This window comes from Nanorana parkeri, unplaced genomic scaffold (assembly GCF_000935625.1).
Source record: "Nanorana parkeri isolate BGI_ZX_2015 unplaced genomic scaffold, ASM93562v1 scaffold189, whole genome shotgun sequence".
Lineage (NCBI taxonomy): Eukaryota > Metazoa > Chordata > Amphibia > Anura > Dicroglossidae > Nanorana > Nanorana parkeri.
Window position 1 is genome coordinate 427,031 of NW_017306457.1, and position 11,932 is coordinate 438,962.

General features: G+C 39.6%; 1 protein-coding gene across 1 annotated transcript in view; it reads right to left on the reverse strand.

Moving 5' to 3' along the window:
- Positions 1 to 11,932, reverse strand: part of CACNA2D3 (calcium voltage-gated channel auxiliary subunit alpha2delta 3) — a 786,579-nt gene that overhangs the window by 47,492 nt on the left and 727,155 nt on the right. The window contains 2 exon segments of the mRNA XM_018555257.1: positions 1,410 to 1,425; positions 10,735 to 10,764. Coding sequence (XP_018410759.1) covers positions 1,410 to 1,425; positions 10,735 to 10,764 — 46 coding nt within the window.

Genomic DNA, 11,932 nt, shown 5'->3' on the forward strand with positions numbered 1-11,932 from the left:
TCATTTTAATTTTTTTTTAAAGAGTGCTTTGTGGCTACCTGTATCCCTTCCTGCTGATTATAGCAGAGGAACATTGCAATTGTCTGTTTTCTTTCATAGCTAAATAAAGGGGGCAGTCCACGTCCGATGCTGTTCCCCCCAAAAAAAATGGCAGACTTTTTTTTTCCCCCCTGCTACAGATACCATGTCTAGGACATAATGACATATATCCAACATATTATTTTAATTACTGTGCAGAGACTCATGATATGTCATTACCACCACTGTTTTAAAGTGGCTTCTTTTAAAGGTTTGCCGTACTGAATGTGTGGCTTTCTGTTTTCATCTATCAATATTTTTGAAGACTGCTTTTGTAAAAGTAATAAAACAACTTAAAGTGTATAAAAAAAGAGACAATTTCTTTTTTAGTTTCTAATAGAATGGGGAAGCGTTAGACCAGGCATGTCAAACTCTGTCATATATTAATTAATGTCTAAATTTTTAATGTTTAATATTGTGCGTATGAATATTTAGCATTTGTCTCATGAGCCAGAAGGTCATACATGTTATATATTCACGTATTTACAGGCTACCATCACCCTTTTTGTTTAACCTGGTTGTTTACAAACCTCAATAGATCAAGCTGAAATTTAACACAGAATTTGATTACTTATCTCAGTGACTCCTTTATCAGGCGGCAAGTTACAATTAAGGAAGCCACATCATCACAAAAGTAGCCACTTCTAGCTAACCCACAGTGCATTCAGTATGTATGATAGAGTTTTAGTGTGGGACCTCCAAGACATGATGATTAAAAGAATATAATTTAAAATAATATATTTGTAACTTAAAATAATATATATGTATTGAAAGAAATATGGAGACTACAATTGGTCATCACCTTCTGAAAATGCTAGGTGCCGGGAGGTCTCTGGACTCAATACTTAGAGCCACTGACCTGAAGCAAGCATGCCGAAAAGACACTCAACGTGAAGTCATAACTCCCAATCTACAAATTCGATTTAGGTAGTGATTCAAATAACTGAAGTCCCTGGATCAGTATTACACCTTAGGAACAGTTTTGTTTATATAGGGAAGGTCAGCAATGGTTCTCTTGGTGAGACTTTTCTTTAAAAGTAGCCATGGATCTCAAGTAATTTCAACGAGAGACAGGCAGGGAGTTGTATAAGTGCTAGCATCCACCATAATCCTCAGCCTAAGTTGACAGGGATACAGGTGCAGTAATTTGGCCAGTGTGGAAAACCATATCAAAAGGCAAAGATCAGGCCCCTAAGTGCCCCCAACCTCCGTGTGGACTTGTTTTTTTCCTATAGATATTAGAAAATAGCAAATGCAATGTTCAAAATTGGAAGCTTTACTTCAAACTGTTGGTCTGTCTATGGTCACCTTAACAGTTCCACAAATCTAACCTCACAAAACTGAAAACTATATAAGAATGATAAAATTACCATCAGATTTAGCAGACTGAAATGGCAAGGTGGATAAAATGCATGCACTTTGCAATGCCAATACATACCCAGAGATAACTTTTTAATGGCTGCATTTTGTTCACAGCTTAGACTACATTAATGAATGGCATGTTCACTTTAAAGGGGCTTTCCACTTTCAGTATGCATTCAATTTAGAGCAGATGTGAACTTGGTGCCTGGACAGCCAATGGTTAGCTGTTTTTCAAAGCTTTGTAATTGATGGTCCACATTCACCCATAAGTGCACTTAACCTTTTAAGGGTCACAATTTCCCAAGGTTTTTTTAATAGGATAGACTTACTTAAAATGCATCTCCCATGCAATCTTAATTAAGTGGCCTGCAACTTTTCAGTCCCACAACTTGTCACAAGAGCATTTGTGGCTTGCAAGCCATTTGCTTTAATGGAAAGCCCATACACAATCTGTTGACAGGCTTTCCATTGAAAGAGAATGGAGTTCAGGCCACAAATGAATCAGAGATGATGTATGGGACTGAGAAGATTTTAAAGAGATGTTGTATGGTACAGATTACACGCCAGTGACTGCCAGGGAAGTAGATATGTTCTGTTGAGAAAACACTGGTGGTGGGGCTACTGAAAAAGAGAACACACTCATGGGTGAACCTGGAGAATCAAAGAAGTGGATCTGAAATACAGCTAATCAGCTACAAGTGCATTTTTTGGCTTTACATATACTTTAAAAAAATGCTGATATTCTTGAACTTTCAAATTTGGATGACCCAACCCCTAATAGAGATAAATAAAATTGTTATTATTACAATAATTTATAAAGCAATTTACTCTGTGTAACATGTGCTTTATAGGTGCATATTCACATCAGTCCCTCAAGGAGCATACAATCTAAGATCCCTATCTCACATGGGCCAATTAACCTACCAGCATGTATTTGGAGCATGGGACGAAACCCAAGCAAGCACAGGGAAAACGTGCAAACTCCTTGCAGATAGTGTCCTGACCAGGAAACCCCCAGTGCTGCAAGGCAGAAGTGCTAACCACTACAACACTAATTGTGAAGCTCTGTAACCAATGGATTGGCAGCCTTAAACTGTTTCAATGACAGTCCCACCTTAGAACCTTTGACATTCAATCTATTATATGTTCTTTGTTAAAGCCGCTTTGACTTCTACAAGATATTTAAAGAATCTTTCTAGGTTTGAACTGACACATTGCAGAATAAAAGGCATAGCCCTCTGGAAAATATTTTATTGCTGAGATCACTGGTGCAAAGACGGCACCTTTATTGCTTTGCATTTACCGTACAAAGCAATGTTTACACTGTACATTGTGTTAAAGCTTAAATGCCTTTTGACAGGGGAAGAGGAAATTTGAGTAATTACCAGACTACAAAGTCTTTTCCTGCTTTTGATGTGCCATTACATTTAAAGTCTGGAAAGACTGCATGGATATGATATTTGCAGTGTTCAAATAAATTATAGCTGGTGATATCTGTACTTAAATGTTAGAAAAAAGAAATATACTGCTTATATTTTTGTAGCTGACATAACAGAGTATGTTTCTTTTGCACATTGGTGGAATTTCCAAAAACTACAAACTAATAGTGACAGAAAAGTATGGAGTAACATTACAAAGCAATTCTAGGTGTACCTGCTGGTTTGAGAGACTGTGATTTGTTATACCTAATGCCCTGCAACTGGAATGAAAGTTAGTGGAGGTGTCTCAAAACCTGTCTATATCTTCTCCTAGGTTTTATTAGAATAATGACTGCCAGTGGGTTGTTAGTCCCATGACCAACTCGTCTTTGCTTGGTGGACTTGAGATTTTCTATGAAGATCTACTCCCTTAGTAGGACTGACTTCACTGCTCCTAAAGAGCCTCCTTTGACATTTATTGTGTTCTGGGTTGGTTTGGATAACCCTAAAAAGATCTTACTCTCCTGCCAACCTAGCTCTCAGGGTCATAGAGGGACACCTCCCCACCACAAGACTGCAGTCTCCAAAAAGGAATATCAACAATACACTAGAAAATATCTGCGCACAAGACCAGTCTTTGCCAAATCTGGTAGAGATGTCAAGTTTGGGTATGAATGCCAATGGCAACATAAAGTGACACCAAACCTTTAGATAAAAAAAAAATATATAGTAGCCAACTTTTATGTTAGTAGGTTCTGTGGGGTTTTACTTCTGACATTGGCAGCAGGTCCTTAAAAATGTTTTTGTAAATACAGCCAAGCAGCACGTCCTGCTTCATGGTGGCTATGTTTTCTCTTGGTGCCTCCGTGGGACGTCTAGTATAGCCCCCAACATGCTAATTGCATGTTTTTTTGTTTTTTAACATGAGCCTTTAGTGACACTTTATTGTGCAGACTAAATGAAAAAGGAGTGTGCAGGCTACAGTGATCTGTGTTTGTTAAGAACAGGTCTAAGTATGGCTGAGCAACCCAAAGGAGCCGACAGTGCCCAACACATACTCTTTATAAACCCTTCTGGCTAATGCCACAATTGTTAGATTGGCAATATGGGTATGAATGCCTGACATTACTGTGTGATAACTATAAAATTCCCTGTACAGCTATAGAAAATTGCTTGGAAATAGGGAGACATGCAAAGTCTCTTCTGCCCATAAAATTTGTTCTCTCTCCCCAGCACCATGCAGTGTACACACTAGGGATGCACCAATACCGATACCAGTATCGGTATAGATAATGGGCATTTTCATGAGTATTAGAACTCAAAACAATTCTCTGATATTGGCGCTTTTATTTTTTAAAACTGAAGTGGCTGCTGTAAGGTCCTGCGCTTGTTGGGGACTTCACGGCAGCCTTGTGGGGACTTTGTGACACCTGTTTAGCCCTGGTGAGACCCTACATGCAGCCCTGGTAAGACCATGCACACAGCCCTGGTAAGACCCTGCACAAAGCCCTGGTGAGCATATTATTCTGCATTGCTGTATAATGTATTGTTGTGATTTGTAGTCCCTCTATAGCTTGGAGTCAGTGGCAGAACTACCAGGGGTGCAGTGGTTGCACCTGCGTCTGGGCCTTGGCGCTCCACCACTGTCCTAAAATCTTTAGTCTTTATTGTTTTAGAAAAACTGTCACATGACACTAAAAAAAAGGTATCAGTAATTGGTATCAGCGAATAAGTATGGGTACTCGTAATCGGTCTTGAAAAAATTGTATTAGTGCATCCCTAATAAATAACCCTGTCTATTCACAATATCGATAAGATGCCATGAGTGGACCAGGTGTCGGGGAGGCTGTAAGTCCTGTGTGCATGCAACATTCCCTTAAACATGTAACAAGTATGCACATCAGCAGCTGTGACTTCTCTCTTGCTTTCAGGATTAGCAAACGTATTCCAGGTCAGTGACTCAGAATATATTGAAGACAGTGGGTCAGCATAAAAGCCAGGCAACTAGCATTTCCAAAAGGAGAACAGCAATGACAGCCTCTGTATTTTTCCTATGACAGGCTTTAAAATAAGAATATTCTTTATTAACCACTTGAAGTCCATGGTGTCAAACCCCCTTCCCATCCAGGCCATTTTTCAGTATTCAGCGCTGCGGTACTTTGACTGACGTTTATTCCGTCATGCAACGCTGTACTGAAATGAATGTTATACTATTTTTTGGGGACAGATAGAGCTTTCTTTTGGTGGTATTTAATCACCACTGGGGGTTTTATTTTTTACTATATTAAGGAAAAATTACGGATTTAAAAAAAAACAAAAAAAAACACAAAAAAAAAAACAGTTTCCCCTATATTAAATGATAAAACATTTATTATTACCCAATTTTTTGGTAAAATATAAAAGACGGGGTCACGTCAACAAACATGTCGAGCCTTAAAATTGCGTGCGCGCGCGGAACCTCAAAAAAAGATAATACCCAAAATTGGGTATTACAGCTCATCAGTTTAGTGTTATCAGTGATTGATGGTCCTAAAATTATTGCTCTCACTGCGATGTTTGTGGCGATATGTAACATGTGTAGCGCAATTGTCGTTTTCGCGCGCTGGTGCACCGGACGCATATTTTCGTTTATATGTGCGTAAACGTGGGGGTGGGGGACAATGACTGACAGGTGAATGTGGAAGTGATGTAATACACATCACTTCTGAATTCACAGCACGGAGGGAGGTCAGCAAGGAGCTGACCTCCCTCCCTTCTCCTCCTGATGCCCTCCAGAGCCAGTCCCGGGCTGCAGATGGGGCAGCGGATCCCGGGATTGAAGCAGAGGGGTCAAGAAGGGGGGGCGCGCGCGAGCAGAAAAAAAAATGCCGTCTGGAGACATGTAAAGTGTCCGTTTATATTATAGCAATTTGTACGCTGTGCAAACTGTTGGCGTTATATAAATCCTGTATAATAATAATAATAATAATATGCATACAGATGCCACTGATTTCTGGTATCTAGAACCTGGAATAGACCTCCAACAGGATATTTTGCAGGTCTCTGCCAGGTCACCAATACCTGGTAGAGACCTGTGGCACATCTGCATACATGTGGAATAAAAGTAAAAGTATAAAAAACTGTGATGGCACATAACATGCCACGTGGCATTGGGCATCTCTATGTAATTTCTACCCTAGTCGAGGAATCAGGAATTGCTCCACTGCAGTAAAATGTACCATTCTTTAAAAAAAAAAAATGACAATGTTTTCTAGATCTGTAAAAGGAACATGAGGCAGAACCAGAAGATAAATAGTTTTTGAAATGGGTAAAGGTCCATGTGATACAATTTGTGAAAAACAAATGATCTGAACAAGTTCTTTCAACCATTTTTAGGACGCAAACATTTTCATTTGCTCAAATGTCTGTTATATGTTTATTGTGATGAGTCCATATACAGGCAGGAAGTGGAGAATCTGGAAGTCTGGTGCAAAGTTAACAATCTCCCTATCAACATAAAGAGAACAAAGAAGATTATGGACTTTATTTGGTGGGGTGGGGGTGGCTGTTCAGATGGTCCCTTGCTTTAAATATTTGGGGTTGTACATCTCTGTTGTACATCTCTGATAACCTCACCTGCAGCACCAATACAGCTAGCATAGTGAAGAAAACCTATCAACACCATTACTTGAGGAGTGTGCTTAAAGTGTGCTGGCCTGGGTACTCAAATCCTCATCTCGTTTTAAAGGTGTGTGGTGGCTAGCATCCTTGCTTATTGCATAACTGTTTGGTATGGTAATTGCTCTGTTTTAGCTCTACAGCCCCTCTCTTTTTTAGCTCTACCAGTGTATGGCCACCTTTGCCATAATACACTTTTAAAGTGTAATATGTTTTTCCATTTTTAAAGCCATACCAAAATCTATTTCAGCTTGGCCTAGATATGGAAAGAATGACTCAGCATACAATCATAACAAAGACACACTGTATTCTATCTATGAAGGGCTGCAATACAACTAAAGAGCTATTTAAGGAGGTTTAATTGTGCTTGAAAATATTTAATTGAGTCATGTCCAATTAAGAATAGCAGTGAGCATACTGTATCTCTAGGCAAAATTAAAAAACAAAAAAATTGTCTGTAGCAAGTAAGGGGGAGAAGCCCATCAGACTTTTTCTGTTTTTTTGCTGTTTTTGTTGCTTTGGGGAGATTTCTCTTTACTTTTTTACTTAGTTATCTTTTGGGCAGGAAGTTAATTAAAATCTGCAAATAGAATCAAAGATAGCAACAAAAAAAAATCTGAGAGGGGTTCTAACCGTCCCCTACTTTATCAAAAACAAATATTTGGCTAGAGATACAGTATACTTCTGTATACATCTCAGGTGATCCTAGCTATCACTTTAATGCTATGCATATAATGTAAAATGTTATTTCTGTACAATATTACATTAAGTTTCTATTTGTCACAGAATTCCGATCTATGAAATAGGTGTGTCACATATCAGAAACTATAGACATTCCAGCATATCAGAATCCCCGAGTTACATTTGATCTGATTTATGCTCAGGCACAGCTACACAGGGAAAAGCCTATAGGGTACATTAAGCGGCAAGCATTGAAGATTTCAAAGGGCAAGAATTATCTCTTTACCAAGAAAGATCTTAGAACACGTTCCAAATTATTTGGGTGTGTGCAGGTTGCTGAAAGCAAGAGGAGTTCTTCTCTTTTATGGCCAGTACATCTGAACTTGTCGATGTTTGAACGCCGCATATTACTCTAATTGAGGAAAAGGCGCCAGGAAACATAAATCAAACTGGCGCATGTTAAGTAACTAATAGCCATTATTAAATACTATTTACTGAGGTGTATAATGTCATTTCATATCAACATTAAAGGGAAGTCATCAGTGATACTGTATTTTCAATCATTAAGGCTCTTTATGAGAACGGCAGTTTATTTCACACGACAGATTTCTGTTTCATGAAGGGCACTTTAAAGCTTAACTCCAGACAAACAGCAAAATACATAAATATAAAACATACACGGGAGCTAGTTTACCTGTGATTTGTATTTCTGTCTACCCAGTCCTGAGATTTGCATGGCTCTGCTTAACAGCACAGCCCTGTCAAACATTGAAAAGGATCTGGTCTTTATTTGCTGCAGTTTCATTTTCATTTACAGGTTTCCTTTCCATCCTGTGACTGGACGGGGCAAAGAGAAGCAGCACATTGATGAGCTCATCTCACTGTGTCACTCTGCTCTCTTCTCCTATCACCATGCTCCTTGCACTGTAACACAACTGACTCACTCCTAGTGATCTTTCTAGTGTAGAGTAGAATGCAAAATTGTAATACCAGTTACATTCAAGTACTGTACATTGTTTGCATTTACAAAGACAAATATATTTAATAATGTATTATTAATCAGAGCTGGTTTAGTTTGTGCTTGTTATATCTGCCTGTATTTCAGTTTTAATGTCTACAAGCATTGGTAATTTAAAATGGATTTTGCCAAGCCAGCATGATGGGCTCTGTAAGTATCTACATTTTTTATCTTTTCGGTACAGTGGACTTTCAATGCAAAATGGAAGGTCCATTTTTTTTTTTTGCAAGCCCCAAGCTCCCCCCACACAAATGCTTTTAAAAGGTAATTTGTAAGTAAACAGTTTACTTACCTCTGCCCCAGCCTGTAATGCTTCCAGGAGGCAGCGGTGACATCATCACGCCTCACTGCCTCCTCCTGGGGCAGCTGGGCACTTGAAATCTGGTAAGAATGCACTCTTGGAATGGTCTGGAAAACATTCCCGTGGGATTTCAAGCTCCCAGCTTTGCAGGAAGGCACAGTGACATCACCTGGGCCTCCTGGACGCTTTGGAGGCCGGGACCAAGGTAATTAATTTGTTCCCCAGCAATCTGTTTGTAAATGAATGACTTTATAAAGCTATGTGTGTTAAAGGGGAAAAGGGCTTGCAAAAAAGCAGACCTGTTTAGTCTGGAAGGACCGCTTTCGGGCATACTACTGTCCAAGACTTTCTTAGCCTTGGGCAGTTGAGTTGATTTATTAAAGGAATAGAGACTGCTCACTTAGCAAATGTAATGTTCACTGAGATGAAGATATGTTCACTTAAATTAAAAAAGAAAAAGTTTTCATGATAGAGTGGTGAAAGATCAGACCCTTTGTAAAGTGTTTATTGTTATTTGAAGGGTTAATAAACAGGGGTTCACCTGCTCTGTTATATAAAAACATATTTTCCACCAACATACACTCTCTCTCCTGTAAATGCTGACAAAGAGACTATCAAAGAAACTTCAATAGAAATCAGTCTATGAATCAAATTAACAAAGACTTCGTTATATCTCTTGGATTATTACAAATATGTATGGACCTCATCAAAAAAGGGGTCCATTAGATAACATCACCACCTATAATAACCAATCAATGTAAAACGTGTTTGCATACATATAAATACATATGTGGACTGTACAGGATGCCAGAAGATGGCTACTGGGAGAGTTTTATATTTCCCTTTGTTCAGGTTGTGGTCCCTTTAAGGGATAGAAATGGGTTAACACCTGCTGCAGAAAGTGGGCTCAAAGGGTGGGGGAGAGAGAGAGAAAGAGAGGGATAAAGATAGAGAGGGATAGAGAGAGAGGCAGAGAGAGAGAGAGGGAGAGGGAGGGAGAGAGAGGGAGAGGGAGAGAGAGGGGGGCAGAGAGAGGGAGAGGGGGGGATAGAGGGGGGGGGAGAGGCAGACAGAGAGAGGGGAGAGAGAGAGGGATAGAGAGAGAGGCAGAGAGAGAAGGGGAGAGAGGGATAAAGAGAGAGGGGGAGAGAGGGAGAGAGAGAGAGAGAGGGAGAGGGAGAGAGAGGGGGGCAGAGAGAGGGAGAGGGGGGGATAGAGGGGGGGGGAGAGGCAGACAGAGAGAGGGGAGAGAGAGAGGGATAGAGAGAGAGGCAGAGAGAGAAGGGGAGAGAGGGATAAAGAGAGAGGGGGAGAGAGGGAGAGAGAGAGAGAGAGGGAGAGGGAGAGAGAGGGGGGCAGAGAGAGGGAGAGGGGGGGATAGAGGGGGGGGGAGAGGCAGACAGAGAGAGGGGAGAGAGAGAGGGATAGAGAGAGAGGCAGAGAGAGAAGGGGAGAGAGGGAGGAGTAAGAGAGAGAGAGGTACTGATTAATGTATGCAGACAAGGCTGTGGAGCAGACTAAAGTACTGGTGCTGTGAACTTTACTGGGAGGCTGTGGCCTGAGAGAAACTCTAAGGTTAAGAGTGTGATAACCTTGTGGACTGAAGCCATCCAAACCGGTGATGCTACTGTTATTATTTTGTGCTGAAGAAAGCAAACGGTAATATCTGATAAAGCCTGTGTTCTGCGGTCCAGCTAATTTCCCAAACATCACAGGACCCAAAATAGCAATTGTATAAAAAGTATATTCAATAAATTAAGTCTTTAAAGTCTTTATTTTCTTGCTCATAATTAAACATATAAATTGTTATAATGTCCACAAAGAAGGTCAGTAATTTACTCTTTGGTTAAGAATACAGTCCTAATAAATAGGATGATATGCAGTACTTAGCTTGCCACTTGTACTCCAATAGTTGACGACCTATGGATAAGTAACAGCTAAGGGGTTTACAGTACGTGCGTCACATCCATAGGTCCTTTACTACTGGAAGGTCATTCAAATCAAATAGGCTGTGACATAACGCACATTAATGTGCGTGCAGTAACATAAAGCAAAAATGTGTGTACACATGAAATTCTGATTATTTCTTTTTTGCTATAATTGCTTCCAAAAAAAAATTAACTAAAAGCATAATATTTTTACAAGACTGTTTGTTGTTTATGCCTACCGCCAAAGGCAAAAAGTATGTGATTCTCGAGCAGCCTCTATTTCTAAGAAACCGGTCAATGGGGTATTTACCAAGAGACCACCTGAGGTGCCTGCATCACTCACATCCAGATTACATACAGCCCCTTTGGAGTCTGCCCTCTCCAAATTCCATTTGTGCGCTCTAGAACGAGTCTTTTCTAATTTGGCATCCATCTTAGAGCGTAAATGTTTGTTTTAATCAAGGTATTTATACATATGTCTGCTGGTGCATGTTTGTAGATAAATGTATTGCTGTGTGTGCCATGCCAAAACGGAAGTGCCCCAGCAAGTATGACAGTGAAAGGTATGAGAAGCAAAATAATATCGTTGCTTGCCAAAGGAATCACACGAAAATCAGTAATTCCTTGGGAAGAAAAGCTCAATATTGTTAATGTTTTCTGAAAGAACTATTGTTTTCATCCAAGAGATCGCATTTCTCCTAATTTTTACAGGAGGAGCCCAGAAATCGAGAAGACCACCAAGTTTTGAATTGTTTATTAGTGACTGTCTGAGTTACTGCCCTTTGGCAAAAGGAAACTTCCCCAAAACTGCTAATAATTGGATAGAAAACATAAATGGAGAGATTGAGTTTCCGTTGCACTGTAATGTCACTAAATGAATCTGCTCCATTGTCGCTACGGAAGCTTCCAGCTGCTGACGCGGCCGTGATTGGACAGTGCAATTAAAGGTCTAAATTATTCACATAATCCTAAGGGGAGGCTCCTTAAATGTAATAATTAACGTCTTGTTGACATTAGCTGAGGAATGCTATTTCAAGTTTTTTCTTCCATGTTTGACACTTCCTCCATTTGCTGGGTAAATATTTGGGGCCTTGTAGATGTTTCAATCGACATTTTGATCGTTCTGGTGATATACTCAGCTACTTGTTACAGCTCCTGTGCCTAGGATTGTTGCCATGTTTAGGAATAATCTCCGATATTACCAATAGGATGAAACGCAAACTTGAAGATCAAAGATAAATACTGTTGTACGGCTACCTTAGCTGTTACAATACAGAATAATTCATGCTATTATTTGATGGTATTTAAATAAAATATGCAAATAGTTTTAAACTAAATGAAAACTTCTATACTGTTAATATTCTCAACTGGTTGAAGAGCCAAGGAGCAATGTATAGCCCGCAAAACATGCTAATCCTAATTTGAAACCTGAATATAAAATATTAATACATATAGATCTCTGTTGCATATACATTATATATATATATAT